Source organism: Neodiprion fabricii, chromosome 6 (genome assembly GCF_021155785.1).
Source record: "Neodiprion fabricii isolate iyNeoFabr1 chromosome 6, iyNeoFabr1.1, whole genome shotgun sequence".
Lineage (NCBI taxonomy): Eukaryota > Metazoa > Arthropoda > Insecta > Hymenoptera > Diprionidae > Neodiprion > Neodiprion fabricii.
Window position 1 is genome coordinate 2,826,224 of NC_060244.1, and position 24,441 is coordinate 2,850,664.

The window sequence follows — 24,441 nt, forward strand, 5'->3', positions numbered from 1 at the left end:
AATTCTTGGAGCAACCAGCAGAGCGATCCTTTTTTTTCAGTGAACCAAGTGTACTTAATTCGTGCGATATTTAAATAATTTGAAATAATCTTAACGTTGTTTAAAATAATTTTAATGGCGTGGAAAATATTGGCACGTTGTTCAGTTGTGATATTTTTGTATACGTAAACTGGCTGTATAGGCGACAGTCTAAATCAGTAAGATTCATTTGCTCAAAAATTCAGCCCCCGGTTTCATTATTGTAACCTTGAACGCTGACGGCTACCAATTAACTGTCATACCAAATACGAGTGGTGTATTCGAGTGCCAGATTTTTATTTCCAACACGAGTAGAAAAAAAGATAGTTGGCGAACGCTGGCGGAGTTGAATCGGATCTAACCTAAAATGCGAGCAGTCGTAAATGCCGAAGTAATTGGATTATTTTCGTGCTACGTGTTTTGCTGGTGTTTTGGCCACGGAGTTGCTACTGGGGGTGCGCTAGACTCCGGCAATAATTACCAACCCGGTTCGACCGGGGCGTCTGGACCTAAAATAACAGCATTTACCTCTAGCCTCACTGATCGATTGGCCCAGGCTGTCGCACACGAATCCAGTAAGTTCTCTCTAACAACTATACAAATTCACAGCATTGACGAATACTCGCCAGACTTACAGATTGTTTAGCTTCTACCTTTGATAAGTGAAATTTTTGACAGATCTAAGAGAGGTACATCGTACTCGGTTCAAGCAGATAAATTGACCACAATTTACATGCGTACCTGAATTAAATTTATTGTGAAATTGTATAGATCCGTTATATCCTACAAGTGTCCGTTGAATTTATAATGGTCAAAAAGAAATATTTTACTCAAGTCAATAATATCATTATAATAATATCCTTCCTATTTGCGGCAATTCTATTTATGGACATAGTTAAGGAAATTATATACATTTCCTTTAAATAACAAACTTTTGACTGCTTGTGCCGCAGACTTATTGAAATTTGACTAATATCCTTTTCGTGCTTTCCAATGCCACCTACAAAAAGAGAATTTGTAAGTATGAAAGGGATAATTATAACATTGCAAACGTATTATAAAAATGAGCCAATTTCAGTTTCTATAGAAACCATGTACAAGTCTTAATACAACTAGCACTTTCATTAAAAATAATTTCTACCACATGTGAGGTGTCCAATAATTATAATATTGAAGTATTTTTCAAATACACTTCCAGATGAGCAGGACTGCAACAAGTAGTACACAGTAATCAGCATTGGGCACCATTAATATTGCCATTTCTTTCTTACAAATTCCAAATTTCATGTCAGCTCTCAGTCGTTAGAAAGTTCAAAATTACTCTACTTACCAATCGTTACCAAATTTGGTCTTACGCCTGGAATGATATAAATCTGTTGCATTTAGTTTGCAAAGTCACCCTACTATTGCTTCTAGTTTGTACATGTGCCTAGTATGTACCTGTAGAATTTTATGAAACAAACCAATTTTTGCTTAACGACTCAAACTACACTTTATGAATGCCCCTCAATATATGTTTTTGTTGACTAAAACTTCATGGTATGCGTCAGTCACCGTCATTTCAATGACTTCGCAGGTACAGAGACTTGTAACGATGACTTAGCTTGTTTGACAATGGCCTCTCATGACCGGTTAGGCCTCGAAGCAATTAAGTCGCTTCACAGCCAGTTGGATGATGACGCCAATGGAAATGTAGATCTTTCCGAATCAGATGATGTAAGTACTATTTCTATGACACTCACAGAGGTTCATCGATAATGCCTGCTCGCACAAGACTAGAGCTTGGACAAATCCAAAAAGTCCTTAACGTTTCTATGTTGTTGACAGTTTTTGAGAGAAGAACTGCAGTACGAAGCTGGATATGAAAGGAGACAACGTGCGTTTCATCATAATGACGATATGCACATTAGTGTTAGAGAATTGTGGGAGGCTTGGCTCCGTTCTGAGGTACAAAATGTGACTAAATAGTTTATGCCTTTCTACATGTTGATTTGGAATACCATGAGCAGAAGCATGCTTTAACAATTTTTACTTCCAATTTCGTATTTTTATGAATTTCGCAGCTTGCAATAAGTTAAACTCAAGTTTAAATATTTGAATTTTGAGGAAAAAGCAAATCAAATTCATATACAAGATGGAAAAAAATATTTCAAGTGGATCCTCCGCTTAATTTGAAAAACATTTGATAAAGGTACACAACTGGACCATAGAACAAACTTCAGAATGGCTGACATCAAATGTTGATCTTCCCCAATACGTACCAACGTTTATTCAGCATCGCGTTACTGGTGCCACTTTGCCCAGGTAATTAATGCTTGTCTTACATCTGTTCGAAATTCTCGTTACACAATTGTCAAACTGTATTTCTTTCAGACTAGCTGTTAACAACATGCACTACCTTAGCAATGTTCTTGGAATCAAGGATCCAATTCATAAGCAAAAAATCGCCTTGAAAGCTATGGATGTCGTTTTATTTGGACCTCCAAAGGGTAACTATGATCCTGTTTTTCAGATAATGATAGATGAAAAATAATATCAAACATATCATAATAATTATTTCATACATACAAATAGATACTGGTCACAGTCTTAAAGATCTGATTCTCATCACACTGTTGTTTGGGGCACTGATTGGATGTTGGTATGCCTACCAACAAAAAAAAAGCTCTCAGAAGCATCTTTTTAGAATGATGAAGGATATGGAGAGTTTGCAAAAGGCCGAAGTTGCGTTAGAAGATCTTCAGGTAAAATGGCAACATACTCTTGATATTTACAAGTCTCGTGAGTTAAATTCACTCACAATCCCTACCATCGATACTAATATCTATTTTGAAAATGAAATTTCAGAAAGAACTGGAGAGAGCAAGATTAGAGCAGGAAAGTACTGCAACAGAGAAACAAAATCTAGAAAAACGTTTACAAGACGAAACTATGGGTCTCAACACATCTTACTCAGATCTTGAGGTTACACAACTGAAATCAGAAATCGAGGTAATATTGTTATTAACTGCTCATGTATACAATGGCATGAACTTGATAGTTACGATTGCGTTGGTATAATAGTTTTCTGTGGAATTCGAAAGATATGTCAGATTGAACATTTTTCCATTTCCAGATGCTGAAAATGGAGTTACAACGTACCGTTGGTGAACTGGAAGATCGCTGTTGGTCTCCACCTGTAGGTCTTCAGCACTGGTTGCAATTGACCCATGAAGTAGAGAACAAAGCATACACCAAAAAGAAACTAGCTGCAGAAAAACAATTACAGCAAGCTCGTGAGGCAGTATGTATTGATAGTATGATAAAAAGTATGGTGCATTCAATGTTGTATCATTTCTAGTTTACAAAAAATTCTTAATACCGTAAATAAATTTGTTATAAACAGTGTGAAAAGTTAAGAAAGAAGAGGTCCAGTCTGGTGGGTGCGTTTGTTTCTACTCATGGCAAGTCCATAGATGAAGTGGACAAAAGTATCGTCGATGCAAGGACATCGTTGAACGAAGTTACCATTGAGTTACAGGAGCGAGTTCACCGTTGGAAGCAAATTGAGCTCCTGTGTGGTTTCAACATAATCAATAACAGTGGTTTACCTTACCTCGAAAATATCCTCTATAGAGGAGCACCAAATGGCCGAGGTATTGGATTCAGAGGTATGGATTTACGCATTCTTACAACCGGTGCTTTGCAAAATCAGTATTCGAAAAATAAAAACTGTGCCATTACTTCTCAGTGTACCATCTAAAAAGCTGTACCTGTGGTTAAATATTCCATGCTTTATATGCTAGTACAATTTTGTTCTATGAAAAATAAAAATGGTCAACTTAATGTTTTCTAATATTTTTGAGCAATTGAGCAATGTTGAATACCACATGATATCGATGGGTCGATTTTAGAATGACATTGTGTTTCAGGGCGCATGAGTAGTCAAGATGACTTGGACGACGATGTAAGCTCTGTATATTCACCATCAACATCAGGTGCTGCAGGTAAGCCGGATTTGGACATCCAAGAGCACTCAGATTGACCGATTGATGCTCATCTCACTATGACAACACCTCTGCCTTCACTTATAAAACCATTGCTTTTCTCTTCCAACACATTGCTTCAAATGAAATATTTTTGACACGGCTCTAGTTTATAGATGTGCTTTTCTGAAAAGACCATTTTTATTTTGATGATCGTTATATGGTAAAATTGAATAGTGTCATCTCAGTGATATAAGTTTTATTTGCACATTAGTGAATTGTGCAAATGGACCTCTACCAAGGCTCATATTAGTCAAATGCCTGGTATAGGAGCTGGCAATAGTTAAAGTCACCTGAGGCGATGTTTAGCGAGTACCTGGTATATGGTACCAAAGTGTATCAACATATAGTATACCTAACATACACTCATGTTTTGGTATCATTAGTAAATTTTGGAACCTATACCGAACGCTCACGAATAAGCACCTCCGACAATGACGGAATCACCCTGACTGACACATGTATATCCAACCCAACTGACACTATCTATTGTCAGTGCCTATGTTGACTGAAGATATATAAAGTCTGCTAGCCTCATAAACTTTGGCATAATAGGTCAAAGGAGGTGAAAGTTTGGGGAGAAATTTCAGTATTCTATTATGTCAACTCGATTTTACATTGGGATCCCGTAAGACGAATCGGTGAGTGCGGAGTACTGGAATTACCCCCGTGCCATAACAGTCTTAACATATCTTCAGTCACCGATGCCTATATGAATTTATTACACATACGATTATCTTCACCCTTTTTTTCACATTTTCGTATGTGGCTGATTTCTTTTAATGACAAATAAATATGTTACATTGAATTTTTAATCACGATACTTGTGTTCATTCAGATCTGATTATATTACTCTTGAAACCTGTTGTGAAAATTTTTCAAACGTAAGATCTTGCTGTTAGATATTCGACGCAAAATCTAAAACAAGTTGTGTGGTGAATTTTCAGTAACATATTTCAAATAATACGTATTATCACGATCCTGTATACTTTTATACACGGAAGTGGTAAACATATAGATAGAACCTCTCGAAGCGCGTGCATTTATTAGTCTGTCTGTTAGGTCAGTCTGTTTCTCATATCAAATGATGTAACTTTGTCTCTACAGTCAGTGTGAGGGGTCTGCTTCGACAAATCCTTGCTGTATTTATTATCATATTTATATATACAAAATTTACTTTAATTCGGAATAACAGCACACTTCTCACATTATTGCATATGTGAATGTTAATCGGTAAATGCACGCAAAATTAATTTTGTCGGTATTCTTTCATTTTGTATATTTATTTAATTTCAAAAATTGACCGTAATTTTTTTTTTCTATATTTATAATATTTTACCGAAGTCTACAATATTGAAGGAACGCGAGACTTAGTCTTAATATCTGCAATTTATGGATTGTTGGATTTAGCGTGGATAAAATTGAATCACCAGCAGTATAATTTTGAATTCTACTTCTACAGGAATGTTCTATTTCGAATACATTCAAGTAGTTATGAATTTTTACACTGTGCTAGAAACATAATTGAAGCAATAACGTGCCAGTAATAATTTGATAATGACACAATATGCTAACAGCAATTGTAATCAAAATAGTTTAAATATATTCACGTCATTGACGAAATCTGGAGATAAGGGAAAAGAGTGATTGTGCTCAAATCTAATTGGACATTCTTGACTTGTCGAAGTTACTTCTCAAATTTTGCCGAGCAGTACTTACAAATGAAATTTCACTCAATAGCACAGTTGAGCATAGATTTTACAATAATCATAGGCCACTTCAATTATTAACAAACATTTTCGAGCTCACTGTGCATCTGTACCTCCTTTCAAATTTAGTAAAAAGTGATGGGTTCACTCTTATTAATCTATCCACACACTATTATACTGTTACTTGGCAGCCATTGTAGATATGACACTTGGCTGGTTATCAAATATACTTACTGGTATTTGATGGGATCGCATCAATAAAATCATACCTTGATTAATGTTCAAGGTTTTAGTTTTCGAATGAACCTTCTGTAGCTGGCTACAGTTAGTTTTTAAATTCATTTTAAAATCAAATTAAGCATATAGAACCATATTAAAGATTTCTTTTGATTATTTTTATATTGAAATAAGTGAATATTTACTACGATTAGTACATACGACGTGTGTTTAAGTTGATACCATTGTGGCTGAATATCAAATGACCTTCCAGTATTTTTTTTTTTTTTTGTGTCACACTTTTTAATCATTTGGGATTTATTTCCTGCTACAGTAATAGCTCGGACATTCATTGTTGCAACAAATTTCAATGTCCCGTTATTTAACGAATGGTCTTATTTAATTGAATAAAAGGGGACAAATAACCGAACCTACGTTTATTAAATTGCTTTACCTCAAAGCGATGTCAAAAAGAATTTGCATGTAAGTACTGTACAATTGAAATTTGCATTATAATTGGCAACTAGAGTCATTTCAAACTCTGAATACGCTTTCACTTCAGTTCCAAGCACCAATATATTAACGATTGTAGTAATTGTAGTCGATACATAGCAATATTGTTAAAGATCTGAATTTTTTGTCACTGCACACCAATAACTTTTGTATGCATGTATGTATGTATGTATGTATGTATACATATTTATGTGCAAGAATATAATTTGTAATATTTAGATTGTGATAGTCGTGGGATGAAGAACATTTTAATATTCTGTAGAATTTTATGATAATAACAATTATCTTTAATATATTTTGTAGAATGGCTGTATAAACGAATATACATGTTTGATTCTTTTCCTTTCTATTCTTAGACAAATAGTACGGAGAACGCGATTAACATACATTCAATGAAAATTATGTACTCACTCGAACGCATAGCTCATAATGAATAAAATTTCAAATGTCTGCGAAAACGAGATTCCAATTTTTTTGAAACACCTGTGGCTGTTTTCGAAAAAAGTTAAAACAAAAATAAAGATAACAAATCTATAAATCGAAGTATTAGTTTGCTTTCAAAAATATTTGTGCTTAGATATATATACATTTATGTGTCTTGTAAGCTTCACGTCAACATACGCCTTGCATATATGGGTTTCGAAATTCTACTTCGAAATAGAATTAGGTATTTAAGAAACATATCAAAAAACCTAAGCAGATAAAAAGATCAATGAATTTAAAAGCACTCGAATATATCTGAATTCTTGCAAAAATAATATTCAAGCTATTAGCAAAAAGTTTCACCTCTGCATAGTATCTGTATGTTTTGTTTATCATTTAGTTGTTGGCCATGAGAATGTTATTTTATCGGTTGCTGTGGAGTGATTATTAGCAACCTCAATGGAGTTACATCATCTAATCACTAGCATGAAATAACTATTTTTAATTTAATGTTCACTAATAACAAAAATTTTTAGTGCAATATTGTTTCATACATACAGGTGTATTTGATTCGATAACTTTTGTACTGTTCACATTGAGAAATTTGAGTACTACTTAAAATCCAAAAGCTTTCGAAAAGCTTTCAGGAAATGAAAAGCACTGACACGCGTATTTATTACAATTTCAGTATATCTGGTTAATTGTAATAAGATGCTCTTGGACAGGATTTGATATAGTGGCAGATCGCATTATGTCTACAGGTACGCTCGAGACTTTAACATGGAAGGAATCGTCAATACCTCCAGACTCGTCTGGCAGTGAAACGGGAAAGGACACGCCACCGGAAGCTGTACATTTTATCGTCGGGGAAGGAAACGAAGAACCCCGAAGGTTCCACCCCAGAGAAAAAACCCGTACGTCGCACATGGTGCGATCTTACAGCCAGGATACTAACATGGTCCTCAGCGAACCGACTACCTCATCATTCCTATCCAAAACATCATTTTCTGACAATTCGTTAGATACAGCTGAGAAATTGACCAGCCGTATAAATACTGTTAAGAAATCACTGAAAGATCTTCCTACTGTCATGTCAGTCGATGACGAAACTTTATCAACCGATTCGAATTCCACTGCTGATAATGACGAGCTCAAAAGGAGGCGCAGGAAGCTTCATTTCCCATTTAAGAAAAATAAATCTAAGCTCACATGATCCTGACTAGTCACCATAATGTTACATACTTAAAATATTTGGAAAAAAACTTTACATCTCAAGTAGGAATTATTATTTCAAGTTATATTTGGTTAATTGTTTAGACACATGTGTCTCATCCCGTTTGCTGTAATAATTCAATAGACATACTATATGATACACCGAATTCTGTAATAATTAACTAGAATTTATGTAGCTAGCTATGATATCAACAATGATTGGAAAATGATCGTTATATTTACGCAATTCTCAATGCCGAAAAAGAAAAAAGAAACAAGAATTAAAAGTATAAAATTGTGATGTATTGCAATAAGTTTCATGGTATAATACGATAACTTTCGATAAGGCTTTATTTTTTTGACCACGTTATTTACGGTAGTTTTGTGATTGTTGGAATACGGTCCAAGCACAAATTATCTTCACACATATGTTAGAATATTGCATCACAACACATCAAGTGTAGTGATATAACGATCTATGAACGCAAATTTCTGGAAAGAATGAAGTCTAACGATTTCTCTAATTCAGCATTTTGTGTGAATCATGTTTGAAAAGTATTCGTTAAATAATGTTCCAAACTTTGACTTTTGTAAATCGCATGATATGGCGAAGATAATTCGACTCTCTGTTATAGTGTATTATAAAATTTGATAAATCTGAAATAAAAAAAAAAAAAAAACAGAGAAGACGATATCAGATATATGTAATGCGAATTTCCAAGTGACCTAACTATGTGAAAAATATAAATGAAAAGCAATAACATGAGGAAATTCCTCCAATTAGCAAGAATGAACAGATGCACGGAGTCTGAATAACTTTAAAAATTTCAACAGTGGTTGTATTGTCGGTGTAATGATAGCTTGAACTTGATTACCACGTAACAGCCTCGAAGTTAGTAGTATATTATTTTCAAGATTGGCAATAAAGTCTGTACTTCTTGGAATATATTGAAATTTTTTTCTTTCATGCCAAAAGAGTCTTTGAATGACAGTTGCATTGTTTTGCTTGATAGCAAAAAAAAAAAACTGGGTGATAAACTCTGGATTGTTGACTTTAAATTCTTAATTATGCTGAATGCCTTGCGAGAGTTCAGTTGATTACCCAATGTTTACGCACGATTCTATACCAGTTAAAAATAATTTTACTCAAGTGACTTGATAGAAAAAACTTATACCTACGCTTTTAATACATTATTGTTTAATGGTGTAAAAGTGGCAGAAAATGAACAGTAATCTTGAACTACTTTAGCATTTTTCAAACATTTAGTTACGGCTACTCTAGCACTGTTAAGTCTATTGCGGTGGCACCCACTTCCTTGTTTTTTTTTTTTTTGTTTCCCCCCATCAAAGCAAATTAATCCCAATATTAACTAAAATCCTGCATTACGTGACGGGGTACATACGTCAAATACAGATTAAACGAGGGTAGTAATTCACTTCGTGTCTTATCGCACGTATATATTGAAATGAGAAGAATCTCAACGTAACTATGATTAAAACTATCAATCATACGCGAGAATGTAAATAGATGTAGGCACATAAATGTACATAAAATAGATCATGTACTTACTTACATGACTTATTATTGGGCAAGTTGTGTACAGAATATTTTTAAGGAGGCCGTGCATCCCATTCAAAATCCTCAGAGATATAAGGGCAATCCATTTGCAAACTCCTTCTACTGAACAGCTAAACAAATATATTGTGTACATGAATAATTATATCAATTGAAAAAATAATTGAACATGTTCTATCTGAATGTGTATGGCCCAGTAGTTGAAATTAATAGTTTTGGGCCCCTTTAAACATATTCACTGTACATTAGTTGTAACGCAATTGAAATATCTTTAAATGAATATTATGTAAGGATTTCAATGCCTGTATAGAACATGTGCGTCTTCCTTGTAATCAAAGAAATATATCAAACTTTCCGAAATAAAAATTAGTATTCAAGTATAAATACGTTTGTTTCTTCGGGATTTTTTTTTTTTACTAATCCTCTTCTAATTGAAAGTGAAATAAATACGGATCAAGTTATCGGCGACATACTTTAATTACATTGGAGTAGATCAATTAACAACAGTTCACGTGATACTAAAAAAAAAAGAATGCTGATTTTTCAATACAAACAGGCTAAGTGAGCCAGGCTAATGACTCAATAATTTTATTTACCTGCTTTGTAAACCTCTAACGAATACGTTAGATAAATTGACTCTTATAATTTCACTCACAGAATTTAAATATTTATAAACACAGACAACATTATGACTCCTAATAGTAAACTCAGCATTGCAAGGTCTTCAAGTATTTAGTCTTTGGCACAATAAGTAACTATATGCAGGCTATTCGTACTGCGTTTTCTATCAAGTTTCAAACTTATCTTTATGTAGAATTAGGGCGAGATAAATGGAGAAAAAAAACAAACGAACCCAACAGCGATTTCTGTCGATTTGCCCATTTTTAAGATTGACCGTTATTCATCTGTAAACAACCAAATCAAGCTGTGTTTCTCTTTTGTAAGCATTTACAATCTGTTAATCGTAGGCCTATTGAACAGGATATAATATTTCGTATATACTGCAAAATATTGACTAGGTTTACATGAGTTCAATAATTCAGTTCTTATTGTCCAACAATATTATCGTCCTTACACCCCATGCTTTTATGTATAATAATTATCAATGATCTACCGTGATCTTACATGTGTAATAAAAATTTGTAATAAATTACGAATGTACCCCAGCATTGGCATACCTGTGTATAGAAATACTGGTACAAACATGCTGAATAATTTCCTTTTTGACGTACAATGCATAGCCAGACTTCTTTCAAATACCTCACATTCAATTTCCTTACCTCTAATATATGTATATCTATAATTAATATTTGTTGTTTCAAAACATTAGAGCGTGTAGAAAAATACCCGTCAACCACCTACATGAACTGCACGTATTAGGCGTTTTTAAAAATAGTTGTGACACAAAATGCATAATTTTTAGTTATTCAATCACTGCAATTTAGAGAGTGTTGTTCACTTTTATGATATTGCCGTGAAACGTTACGTTGGATTGAATATCTTTCAAGCTTATAATCATAGGTATGTGATCACCAAATGAATATTGTTTTTCTTGTTGTTCAAAATCAACTTATTGCCACACAACAAATTATACTAACACCGTACCGAATTTGTGTTCACACACCTTAGACATCCTGACACTACTACCGATGGCGTTACGATATTAATCAATCACCGGCAGGTATGCAGGTATAGATGTTTTCGAAGCGCTATACCGACCGAAAATGGATAAAATCTCATCTATTGAGTACAAAGTTTTGGTAAAGGTATCAACAGATAAATCTCGTTCATAAGTAATTTCGGAATTCGTAGGTTGCAGCTTGTTCTGATTAGTACGATAGAATACTCATTTCAATAAAATCACAAGAAAATGCTTAAAGAACTGTCGCGTTTTATATTGTTCTGAAGTTTAAAAATTTTCCCTACGATATAAAATGTATGCTGCGATACTGCTATTTTATTACACTTGCAACTTGTTACTTCGGAAGAATGTTAAAACGTGTCTTTTTATATTTACAAATCGCGGGTCAATAACGTAGCCAGTAGAAATATTGCTATAAATAACTCCAATAGGAAGGAGGGACTCTTCAATAAAATATGTATAATTGTATGAATATGTATACCTATACGTGTATAAAGTGAATATTGCAGCTTTTACTAGTTTTTTTAAAATTAAATATTACTATAACGATTTGGAGGATATATTTTTCTTCCCAATAATGATTCAATACTGTGGACATCAAAGAGTATACAACCAGTAGCATTATAGGAACGATCAGTTTACCTAAAATGTACGCAGGACAAACGTCTTATCGTTAGGGTACGTATATATCTTACAGCGAGGAATATAAACTATAATTTAATTGTTAGCATGAATAATTATCAGTTTGCTTAATATATTAGCTATCACACAAAATTTGTTTCAAAGTTTCAATATTTGAGTGATCAACATTTCACACAACTTATTACATCCTTTTTCAAGTTAGTAATTACAATATATTGGCTCTACTGTGGAGTCGTTATTTTACCCATCTTGAGCTACAAAATGTTCCGAGTTTTATTAGAATTAACTGACCAATAATGGTGAAATATGTCACCACCATCATTGATATAACATGACAGGCAACACAGATCACGTATTCAATGTAATATAATACGAAGGCATCGTATTCAGTGGAATCCAATGCGGCAACCGCAGCAAATTACAAACATTCTGAATATAGATCATTTCTTTGACCATGGTTGAACTATCAGTGGCTGGAAAATGCAATTCTATTTCAATTAATAATTGACTCAACTAATGATAACTCTTTAAATCTATCCGCAAACAGTAAACAGCTACATTGTGTTGTGCATACAAAATCTAACTGATTATGGTAGCATGAAATTTTCTCGAATGAAATCCGAAAGTCAACAATATGAGCAAGGTAAATGGATTGGTTTTCTTGCTTTCGTTTTTTCAGCTATCCTGTCATTATACATATACCGTTGAGCAAATAATAGATCAATTATTAGCTATCCGTGTCATGGCGGGGCATGACAATTGTACAGAAAATTATCCTACACCTAATTATTTTACACGTACTTATTAGTATATCATCATGAAATCAGACCAGTAGTTATGTGTCGAAACTCCACGTGAGGATCAATTTCGTGGAGGATAAGGTTGCGTGGAAATATAATTTTACATGGGATCATTTCGTATAGGATAAATTTGTGTAGAATAATTACACGCAGGATTATTTTTGTAAGATTGGTGCGCAATCTGTGTCTCTCAGAGTGGACTGGTTTTGAATTAAACTATAACTGCGTCAGTTACATATTTATGATAATTTTCACGAGGCAACTGATTAGTTCTGATAATGAGTGACTAAAAGATCCTAGACTAAAAGACCTAGTATCTACATCAATTGAATGGGCTACACATGAATATGTTGTTATGTGATGTATATTTTCACGGAATATATTAATCTTTTATAAATAATATGTGTATATTAATGATAATGTTAATACTTGTACATAATAAATACTTACATAAAAATGGTAAATTGAAACGTATCATTCAGGGGAATTATGTTGTGGATGAAATTATAATATTTCCAACTTTCCTACAAGACTTGATTCAATACTTGTCATTAGCTGATTTCACCTTTCATGAATCAGTGTGTAATTCAGTTCCGTGCAAATTTTTTAATAACAATATATTTTTGTGTCGATTTTACAAAATATCAGCAAATCCACCTCCGAGTAACTTACAACTGTAATAATAATAAACGGGAGTTATGCATTTCTTGATCTTGTACGTCAAGTAGTGTGGATTTAAAATGTAACAGTTGAGTGGGCATTGCTGCATAGGATTATATAAAATGTATTTCGTCAGTCTTATAAATTCCGAAAAATCTACGAATATTAATGTCAACAGTTTGTATCCTTACCAGTTGACGCAACTATTAAGAGAGCTGAGAGCGAGAGAGAGAGAGAGAGAGAGAGAGAGAGCGAAAGAAACACTGAAAACTATGACATAATACACTATGGAAAGGAGATATAATAATTTATCATTCTGGTTTTCAGAGAGCAATGGAGGTGGATTTAATGTCATGGCCTTTTCTTTACTTATATGTATATTACTATAGCTACAATATATATATATATGTATATATATATTCTTTTTCCAACTCTTAACATGGCCAGTTAATTGCATTACCCCGTTGCAATAGTAAATTTTCTACACCACGTGTAAAGTCATTAACTTAAGTAAGTGTATAAATATATTTTTCCCTACATTTCATTTCTTTCTTCCTTTACTGGCATTATCAATTTCCTAACACACCATCATCATCCTGCTGTTCACTCATTTCAGCCGCTGAAGGTATCGTGGCCAAAAGTCTAACAGCCAATCTACCCGGCGACACAGGAGGATCTGGTTCTTGAACGGCAAGTTGTCTCGTTAATCGCGGCTTTGGCCTTACAGGTCTCGGCGCTGGACGGGCAGTCACCTCTAGAGAAGCGCTTGAGCGGGACATTCTCCACGTACTAGTGCTAGCAGTTGTCGCCGAGCCAGAGGAATCGTTGCGCGATGAGCTAAGATTAGAGTCTTGAGACGGTTTCCTTGTTATCAACCATGAAGAGGCCCGTCTCTTGGGGTCTAGTAATCGTAATGGTATACCGCAGTGGTGGGTCTGTCTCCAAGAATCTGATCTCGAAGACGAAAAATTTTCACTAGAAGACACAGACGAAGCACGCTTGTGCTGTTTTTGTTGTATTTCGGCAATTTGATAAGCGTACTGATCGCTGCGCGCGTGTCTTTCATGCTGACTACGCGTACACGGCCACAACCATCTCGTTCCCCACCAATTGCCTCTACATTGACTTGCTTCGAGGAGTCGAGTGTTACACACACATGGTGCTTGATTTTCCCTCGACGATCTATCAACTAGACTATTAGTATTGGCCGGAGTTTGTCGGTTGCTAAAATTTGAGCTGTGACGACATCTACCTATACCTCTCGTTACGCGAGATTCTTCAATTGCTTTGCAAATCAGCACACAATCCTTTTTAAACTGTTTAGTTAATATAGCATATAAGAAAGGGTTGCAACATGAATTTAAGGGTAGAACGAACACGGCAAATACTTTCGCCTGCTCCAACGAAACCAACTGTAGGCCAAATGTTGCAGTGAGTGAAAAAAATGCTATCGGAGACCAGCATAAGAAGTCTGTAAATACCAGAAGAGCCATTCGTTTGGCGATTCTCGAATCATTTGAATTCCATGCCTGGGAGCCACGAATAGCGCAATACATTTTCAGGTAGCATCCCATCAGAATTAAAAATGCTACTCCGTTAATGAGCATTAAAAAAACTACATATGTAAGAGAAACTGTCCCTGTTGTTTCAAATGGTAAACATATCGCAAATTTTCGGTAGTCAGATACGCCAAGCAGGGGTAATGTTGCCATTGAGAGAGCAAATCCCCATCCAACGGTCATAATGTATCCGGCGTGTTTCAGAGATAGCCGTTTATTAAGATGCATTGCGTGAGTAATGGCATAATTTCTTTCCAAAGTTATCACCGCAAGGGTGTAAACACTTAATTCAGAGCTGAGAACACCGAGAAAACCGGCAAGTTGACATCCAGTAGACATCTGCCATCGAATGGCGTACATCCTAAATTCGCCGAGTGTCGAGGCATCGACCACCGCTAACAAGCCTGGACAGGGGTACGAGAATAGATTAAAACGACACCGACAAAGAAACGTTCAATTCACTTACCCAAGTAGACACCCATGAAGAAATCGGCGGCAGCCAAATTGCATACCAAAAACCTTGGTACGTCCATCTTACTCCTTGAAAAGATCAGGACAAATACAACGGTGCCGTTTCCAAGCATGGCCAGGAGAAAGACGATCCAAACTCCACAGCGCAAGGTCCACCAGTCGAACAAGTCTTGACATGGCAAAAAGGGTCCTGGAATTGAATTATACAGTTGAAATAATTAATGCCTGGGTCGGGTATTCTGGAATCGAAATTCTTAGGGAACCGAGAGGTCGGTATGTGGAGAAACAAACCAGGCTGGGGCAAGCACTGTACGTGCAACGGTGCCAAATGACTTGGAATCGTACTTCGTCCTTCCTGGTCCTCAAAATAATCCTCCACATAGGCAGGCAGGTTACCAGGGTATGTAAAATCTGAACCAAAGTTATCCCAAAGTTCATTTATTTCTGTTCCAAATTTGTTGCTCAAGTTATCTAAAAAATTTCATCACTTCAGTGCTGCAAACTTTTTCCAAACAATTTCATACCAATACCAAAGTGTTACATATTTATTCAATTAGTTGTTACTATAACGCTGAGCAATTTTGTTTCTGCGATTTTCTTTGAACTTCTATGCAATTATTGATTCTATATTCGAAAGATATTTGTTAACAACATGTTATGTTCCAACATTTTGCAGCATTAAGTGTGATTGGAATAAAAAAATAAATGAAAAGATTCTGAAGAATGTATTACAAATGAAACTTCACTACCAATACCCTTCATTTTTATAATAATAATATATTTATAGTAATACCCTTCTATTTTCTATCGTTCTTTTGGTATTGAGTGTGCAAAGTTTTGTACATGCAGCTAAATTATAATAAATTATGTACTTATACTTACGTAACTGTGGCCAAATATCAGTGAGACTAGAATTCCAAAGACTCATGTCAAATTTATTATTGGTAGGAAAAAGTACCGACTCTTCTACCGGTGATTTGGTAATTGGTTCGTCCAATTCCATGGTAAGAAAAGCACAGCAATGGTAAGCATAAGACAATACCATAGTCTGAACGCGGGGAAACATTTCGGGTGCTGGAAATTCCTTGAGCGCAGGATTATTGAACGTTTTCAAATGCAGTAACTGAGAAAGTCCAGCCGTTGGCAAAGTTGGAAATATGTTGTTTCCAAGATTTCTGAAAGACAAAGATCGTGTGTAAGAATAATCAACAAGGTAATTCGATCCACTCCTATATCGCAACTCGATATTACACTTACAGATCTTCAAGGTGTTTATTCTCTCTGAATGTATCCGGATGTATGTATTCAATGTAATTACTTTCAAGATCTCTGTAACATATTTAATTTTTATTTTGATTTATTCATCAAGTAAATTAAGAAAATTCTTTTATCAATTCTTGGATCAATCGAAACTGAAACTTACAGAACTTGCAATTTGAATAGACCATCGAAACCATCTCCTGGTAGTGATCGTAGATTGTTATTTGACAGAAGTAAATCATGTAGCGCAGAGAGACTTTTAAAAGGTTGTCCAGATAACGAAGAAATCATGTTACTAGTCAGGTCCCTGAAAACAGATATTCAAGTTACTACAGATCAGGAATAGCCAATTTAATCAGATCTAACATCTACTGTTTACTGTCCAGACTCTGTGCGATCTACGGATCTCAGATCTTTTCCACAGAATTGAATGAAATATGTTTTTGACAGAGTCATGAATTTTTCTTTGCTGTGTCGCGATCGACTGGCCTAAAAGCTATGATCGACCGTTCGATCGCCACTGACCATTACAGAGAGAGAGAGAGTTGTTAAATACTCACAAAACACGAAGATCACTGCACTCTGTCAAATTTGGAATGCGTGTCAAGTAATTGGACTTCAGGTCTCTGAAAAAATAAAGAAAAAATAAAACTGGACGATTATATAAATAAATATGCCGTTGATGTGTAACCTGTCGGGATACCGCATACATGAGATTCAATGCATAAATAAACCTATTTCAAAACTTACAAACTCTTAAGTTTTGGACATGTTCGACAAAGTCCAGCCGGTACCTCCTTCAGTCGAGCGCGATCTAGTCTTAGCAATTCCAGTGCTCCAGTTCCGTTCAGATTTGGGAACTCTTTCAAGTCCCTAACGTTGGACAGAATCCTGAAAGATAAAATATACAGACAAGCTGTTTATTTAATGTTGGATAGCGGAGAATAGAATCATTCCTAGGCAGGCATGTTTAGCGTTTTACTCGCAATTGTTTAATGAAACCAATAGACTTTTTTTTTGCCAGTTACAGATACTAACAGTTTACGAAGTTTCTTGAGTTCCTGAAAGCTATCAGGATGTATTTCTTTTATGGGATTTCCTCTCAGATCCAAGGACTCCAGATTTCCCAAGTGCTGTAGCAATCCGCCTTCTATCCTTTGTATTCGATTATTCGTTATCGACCTTGGATTTGAAATATGGCATCAAAGAAGTACGAGTAATAGAATTTCGTAGTTCCATTAAACCGTTAATGATAAATGATAATTGTGCTTACAAGTCCTCGAGGTTCTGTAGCTGTACGATAGCTCTCGGTATTTCTGTTAGCAGATTGTCGTCAAGTTCTCTGCAAGTAACATTTGAAAATTCACAATTAATCAATAATGTAGTAGTATAATATGAATCTGCTCCCCGTCCTTCCTGAAAATTGAAAAAAATCTACTCACAGCACTTTTAAATTCGTTGAATTAACAAACGCGTCGATGCTGATTGAAACCAAATGATTACGCCGAAAAGACCTGTCGCAAAAATAATACATTTTCAAGTGTTGAAAATATGTGTAAATATCATTGTAAGGTATGCGAGCACTGGGTCAGTTCACATACCGCGAGGCTTACGATGAAATACTTACAAAACTTGAAGTGTAGAAAACTGATGAAATGCAAAGGCCGGAATGTTAGTTATATTGTTGCTTGATAAATCGCTGTAACAAAAGAAAATAAATTTAGTTGAGTTCACACAAGTGGATGAATACAAAATATGATAATAAAATATAAAATCTTGCCAGATTATACACAGGTGATTATGAAATGTTAAAATTAATCAGGATTGCGCGTCACTTCGAAACCTCTTATTAAACCAACATAATATAAATATAACGTGTGATAACATCGTGATTTAAAAAGAAAATATTTCTTGCTGCTACACGTAGGCTTAATTATAAACAAAAACGTATACATACACAAATACATACGTGATGACATACATACGGATAAATACGATATTCTGCATGGAAATTACTGTAAACCCGTTGGAATAGCATTGTCCAGATTAATAACTGTCACTAAACCAAAAGTGTCGTGATTGATTATCGCGTCAGATAGACACTGATTGATGAAGAACCGTTCATGTGTTGAGGGGGAACGAGAAATGCCTTATGCAGGAAGTTTAATAACATACGTATACATCAGTATATACATATATACATAATACGTATTATATACATTGATAAACATGAGTTTTATATGACTCGAACGAAGCTATGCGTATAATATATCTTTACATCAGACCGGAGATGATAACGCATATCAATCTCGTAAATTTCGTATACATCATTCGTAAATCGAAAAAATTAATGTCCTGCCCCTCCCTTCCTTTATCGGCCGACGAAAGGTCCAACTTTGAAACGCTGTAACTTTGCGTAAATTCCAAGTGGAAAATGATATTGAAACTGAAAATCTTCGGTTCGAACACCATTCCCCAGATTTACTCCCTACGTATATTTTCTCAAGTAATCCTACCTTTACTGTCACGCTTAAATGTCAAATATGGCAAGTCAATCTTCTTTTTTCAAGAATTTCTTTTTTAAAGATTTTCAAGTTATTCATTTTGCAGTTTTTTTTTGTCGTTTTGTGTGGTGTTCTTTTTTTTCCCCCTATTATTACGTCTGTACCATTTTTTCTCGTCAAGTTATCCAATGTCAAGTGAAATAGTGCCCGAAAAAATTATTGATCCTAACGATGAGTAGCAAGTGAAAAAACTTGGTAATTCTGATGGTGGAGGTAGGCAAATAAGAGTCGCCGTTTTTTGTTTGAACTTGGGTATTAAAGAACGTAAGGATAATTTAAAAACAGAGAAAAATCTCTAGTTCTAGAGTTGGCAAGACGGGAAAACACGATTGCCATTTTAAGGAACACTATAAATTCGATCACCGAATTTTAAGGACAATCTCTGAACAGCTGTTAAATTTTCCAGTTATTGAGACAATAATTTTTGACTAAAGATTAAGAAAGGTGACACTCAGAGGTTGAATCTCTAGCCATGTACTAATAATGGTTTTCCAGACACTATTTCGCTTGATACTGGATAACTTGGCGTGAAAAAAACAAACAAACCATTTTTAAGGAAATAATCAAAGCTACAAAGTGAGTAAGGTGAAAATTAAAAAAAAATATTTTGTCTATCGCGTATAACGACCGTGAGGTCAAAGTTTCGATTTTACAAATTTAACGCAAGTGACTTAAAATTAAATATATAGGATTATACTCGAGAAATAATGCGTATATAGATTAAATCTGGAAAATGGAGCCTGAAATAAAGATTCTCAATTTCAAAATTCTTTTCCACTTGCAATTAACTTGAGGAAGTTTACTTGAATCTTGACCATGATCCTTTCTATTGAAATTCACGCAAAAATACAGCGTTTCAAATAGTTGGACCTTTATTTCAGTCAAAAATATACATACGATATATATACCGAAATTAAAATAATTTTCGTTGAATTTATTTGTTCCACTATCTCTACATTTGTATCATTTGTACGCATCATCTATGCACATTGAATATATCGGCTACATTTTATTTCACACGTACGTATACCTAAATAATAATATACGTGAATTAAGTCGAGACGAAATAATTCTTCGATTAACGCGCTATTAAACACACACCTGTGTAACGTAACGAATAATACACTACATACACATACAGTGCATACATTTAAATACTCCTGCGCGTTTCTTGTTGTCTTTGAGGCCAAATATACAGATATACAGGCATACGTGTGCATGTATGTACGTACACATGTAGGCTATTTTCGTGTGGGCTTTCGCCTTCAACTAGCCGCATCCACCTACCTATCAATGAAAAATAAGATTAAAAACAAAATGAAAAAAAAAGAGAGAAAGAGAGAGAGAAACAAATTAAAACAAAATAAGAGGAAGTAAAAAATACTCGACGTTCCAATCTGAAATATAAAATTAAAACCTAGCTCTGAAGAGGCCCGGCGCTCTTTTCACGTATAAAATATAGAACTCCGGCGTTATATTATATGTATAGAAATGAATGCAGTGCGTAAAGTTACAGGCGGGATTCATCGAGAATTAATATGTAATATAATATTAACGCATATTATCCGCAACGTACGAAATTTTTTACTAATCGACTTTCTTTCGTACATAAATGCATGGATGAATAATGATGACGATTACAACCTGAACATTTTGTATGTCATATAATTACAATCACGTATCCGATTTTCGTCATCGTCGTCGTCGGCGATTATCATAGTAGTGTACGATATACATACATGTATACACAGGCAGACATTGTACAATGTCCAAGGATAAATGGAAACGTTTTCTGGATCACCCTATACACGTAAAAATAGCACAAGTTCAAGCATGGGTGCTTTCACTCTTGCTTTTGATATGCTGCCGTCTACTTTCAAACTCACTCGCCTATATAGATCAGCTGGCCTAGCTGCTAGCGCATGCTATGCCTATAATGTAGGTAAATTAAACATACGTAGCACACGCGTGTGTATATATGTATGTATATATTTGTGTGGGAAAAAAATAATACCCATGACAGGCTTTTGCAACACTGATTCAACGCACCTCGGCGACGTGTGTGTGTGTGTAATGACGAATGTACATATCGCCGCACTACTACAACCACGTGTAAATGTGTTTTATGTATGACGCGTACCTCGTTCCGCGTTATACGTGCGGTGCACGCATATATTTAATGGTGGTAACGATGACCCAATAAATAATTTCGATCGACGCGGTAAGTTCGATCAAATTCGTGGATACTAACCCTGTCAGTCATAGTGATAAGTATTCTTACTACCTATTTTATATACACTTTTTGGGTATCAAGAGAACTTTTCGACATATTTCTATTCGGTCTTTTGCTATTTCTGATAGATTACTAATAGGTTTTCAATATTCGAGAGTAATTGTTGCGAATGTAAATTATTGTTGTTAGGAACACATTGATTGAATACATGTAATCGGGAAATTTGAAGGAATATTGCATTTCCTAGAAAGTTACTCCTCTATGTGTATACATGTTTTACATAAATTATAAGCTTTTGGGGTCATTTTTTACGAATCTGAAATCGGATTTTAAAAATTCAGTACGGCAAATCTAATCAACGACCCCAAAAACCACTGCATAGAATTTTTTTACCGTATTCGATCGAGTTTAAAATTATCGTCCGCCATATTCGAGTCGCCATCTCGAATTTTTGAAATCCGATTTCAGATTCGTATAAGCTAGCGACCTCAAAAATTACAGAAAACTATATTTTTACAAAAGTCGATTCAGCACAATAATCTGTGGCTCAAAGGGTTAAAATGCACCAAACAGCTGTTCACTCGCGTTGTATACAAACAATGAGTACGATATTTATACACCTACATAGCTATTTCATTTTAACCCTGCGATATGTCGCTCCGTATCAATAAATTAACCGTTACACAACAAATGTTATTTCCCTGTTTCCACAAAATCTGCGCGACTGACAAATTTCAGCGGGATTTTACGCGGTTTTTAGATTACACGTACGTAGCAAAACTATTGACGACGAGGTTCTCTTTGCCCTGATTGCCTAAGCGTTGCTTACAAAAAGCATATATGCATGGATAAATTTCACGAAGCATACATCATTCGGTCACCGCCCAAAACCAGAACACAACGACAGTCTGTGCGGAACGTTTCTCGTAAAAGGAAATGGTAATTGAATATAAACTGATGTATATGTATAATAACTTACTTCATTGTACTTTATAAGCTTCCTTATTACATGAAAAACTGTCTGTATAATTACATCTCAAAGTACAAACTCGATAATATTTTTCCTAAAGATGCGTATAGTCTCGTTCTCTATACCTTAGAAATTGCGTACGCAAGAAAAAAAGAAAAAAAAAATGTATCGTTTTCTAATCATCGTGAAATGTCCCGCCGCTGCTAGACCAGAGGAGTAAAAATAAATGAATGAATAAATAAACATCGAAGAAAGAAAAGAAAGGAAGGAAGGTGAAAAAAAAATAACATGATCGGCAACAATCGCCGACCGTATCCTGATTCGAGATGTGAAGAATACAGAATAGATGTTGTTGCAGACATTTGGCAAAATATGCAGTATTATGGATCTATAATAGATATTATGAATACGCCTCACAGTTAATTCACTGCTAATGTTTATATCTACATACATACATACAAATATATACATTTGATTGGGAGCAGAACTGCGGAGTCGATAAATCAATGCGTGCTACCGAGTTGGAAGCTGGCCAAAATGAAATCGAATGAAATCAGTCTAATCTACGCTACTCTTCGTATGACCAAAGTTCAGTAAAATTCCACTGTCGAACTGATTTTTAGGAGTTCCTCTATTACAGCAGACCGGTGCGTTGATTGTAAAAGAATTTGAAAAAAAAAAAAAACAAATGCTAAAACACGCAGTACAGCAAAACTATATTATTTATATACAGGCAAATTATGGGTAATTTTTACCACTGGATAGATGGGTGATTTTTTTTTTTTTTTTCGTTTTCTCACATGTTCGACGAGCGATGCCCCAATTTCAAAAAAAAAATCTTGAATTACAGTTTCTCCGTGAAAGACGGAATGGGAAGTAGATAGATATATCGGGGGACGGGACAGATATTATAAAGAGGTCTGCTAAAGTCGCGGTGTCAAAACATCCCTGATTCCAGCCGGTTAAAGTTTCTTTTCGGTGTCTCTCACCGCTATAAATCTAAAACGCGTCTTTCGTTCATGGGTCCCGAGTTTCCGGCGAAGCTCAACGAACGCTGAAGGATATATCTATACATATATGTATACGTATACCGATGCGGAATGGCTGTGAAAAGAGTGAAAGAAGAAAGAGAAAAAAGATTTCCCCGCAACGCGATGTATTTTCAACAAATTTCACCCCACGGATCTTAATCCGCATACCTACACGTAATCCGTGCCTATAACGTATATGTGTACATACCAACATATAATACCATACTGCAAAACAGCCCAAAGTTGTATAACAACAGTATTGCTCTACCAATTTTTCGAGTCCCGTGAAGGAAAACATGTAAGAAGACTGCGAGGAATAGAATAATTAAAAGAGAAACGAAGATCTAGTCGGTAATTTTGAAAATCTTCGTATAATATCGGGTTAATAATTAATGAATCGAGGAGTGGTGGGGAGGGTATAAAGAAGTATTATCATCGCACCTTTTTACACCTCGACTAGATATTGTAATCGCTTGTATCGCGCGTGTATCTGCACGCATCGCTTTTTACCCTTAATCGCTTGTTACCCTGATATTACCGGGCGCCATTTAAACAACGAAATTCACCCGTTGGGGATAAGCAATCGGGCTGCGTGATATGCGAGTATATGTTTGATACGAACCCTAGACGAGGCCGCTTAGTAGAATTCACACTCACATGGTTCACGAAGAATATAGGTATAATATAACAGTATAATCCTTGCAGAGGATGATGTATCAGCTCGCGATCTATGAAAGCCCCGTCGCAACACCTCACGAGGAAGTGCAGCAAATTAGAAATTGGGCCCTGTACTATGCGTGTAATAACGAGTCTAACGATGTTGAAGTTAGCAACGTTGTCGTTTTTTTTTTTTTGTCTTATTACGGTTTACTAAATTTAAGCCAATTCGAAAATGGTGAAGTATCGGTTTTTTCTCA

The 24,441-nt window shown here is 35.1% G+C and overlaps 2 protein-coding genes across 6 annotated transcripts in view; one reads left to right on the forward strand and one right to left on the reverse strand.

Annotated features, from left to right (window-relative positions):
* LOC124185635 (stromal interaction molecule homolog) lies at window positions 1-8,846 on the forward strand. 4 transcript variants are annotated; one of them, XM_046576571.1, is made up of 12 exons: window positions 459-593; window positions 1,029-1,035; window positions 1,595-1,734; window positions 1,846-1,965; window positions 2,210-2,322; window positions 2,392-2,507; window positions 2,593-2,762; window positions 2,866-3,009; window positions 3,134-3,301; window positions 3,404-3,668; window positions 3,930-4,004; window positions 7,648-8,846. In XM_046576571.1, exons 3-12 carry the CDS (start codon window positions 1,633-1,635, stop codon window positions 8,115-8,117), a joined length of 1,743 nt encoding a protein of 580 aa, XP_046432527.1. In that variant the 5' UTR covers window positions 459-593; window positions 1,029-1,035; window positions 1,595-1,632; the 3' UTR covers window positions 8,118-8,846. The 4 variants fall into 4 exon arrangements, with proteins under 4 accessions (XP_046432524.1, XP_046432525.1, XP_046432527.1 ...); XM_046576568.1 differs by lacking the exon at window positions 1,029-1,035 and having other exon boundaries at window positions 1-593; XM_046576569.1 differs by lacking the exon at window positions 1,029-1,035 and having other exon boundaries at window positions 2-593; window positions 7,666-8,846.
* LOC124185631 (lutropin-choriogonadotropic hormone receptor) overlaps window positions 8,484-24,441 on the reverse strand; it is a 19,595-nt gene continuing 3,637 nt past the window's right edge. The window contains exons 2-13 of one of the 2 annotated variants that reach the window (XM_046576563.1): window positions 18,354-18,425; window positions 18,169-18,240; window positions 18,000-18,068; window positions 17,765-17,908; window positions 17,477-17,617; window positions 17,287-17,352; window positions 16,890-17,033; window positions 16,724-16,795; window positions 16,349-16,641; window positions 15,758-15,877; window positions 15,462-15,656; window positions 8,484-15,399 (exon numbers count right to left, since the gene is read on the reverse strand). In XM_046576563.1, the coding sequence (XP_046432519.1) occupies window positions 14,006-15,399; window positions 15,462-15,656; window positions 15,758-15,877; window positions 16,349-16,641; window positions 16,724-16,795; window positions 16,890-17,033; window positions 17,287-17,352; window positions 17,477-17,617; window positions 17,765-17,908; window positions 18,000-18,068; window positions 18,169-18,240; window positions 18,354-18,425 (2,782 nt within the window). In that variant the 3' untranslated portion in view covers window positions 8,484-14,005. Of the gene's footprint in view, window positions 15,400-15,461; window positions 15,657-15,757; window positions 15,938-16,348; window positions 16,642-16,723; window positions 16,796-16,889; window positions 17,034-17,286; window positions 17,353-17,476; window positions 17,618-17,764; window positions 17,909-17,999; window positions 18,069-18,168; window positions 18,241-18,353; window positions 18,426-24,441 lie in introns of both variants that reach the window. The other variant, XM_046576562.1, reaches the window with a different exon arrangement.

Excerpts from the sequence above, each read along its gene's own strand:
- LOC124185635 (XM_046576568.1), top strand. The coding sequence starts at position 386 with ATGCGAGCAGTCGTAAATGCCGAAGTAATTGGATTATTTTCGTGCTAC. Across the intron at positions 2,323-2,391 it reads ACTGGTGCCACTTTGCCCAG|ACTAGCTGTTAACAACATGC; the intron begins GTAATTAATGCT and ends TATTTCTTTCAG. Across the intron at positions 3,302-3,403 it reads TACAGCAAGCTCGTGAGGCA|TGTGAAAAGTTAAGAAAGAA; the intron begins GTATGTATTGAT and ends TGTTATAAACAG.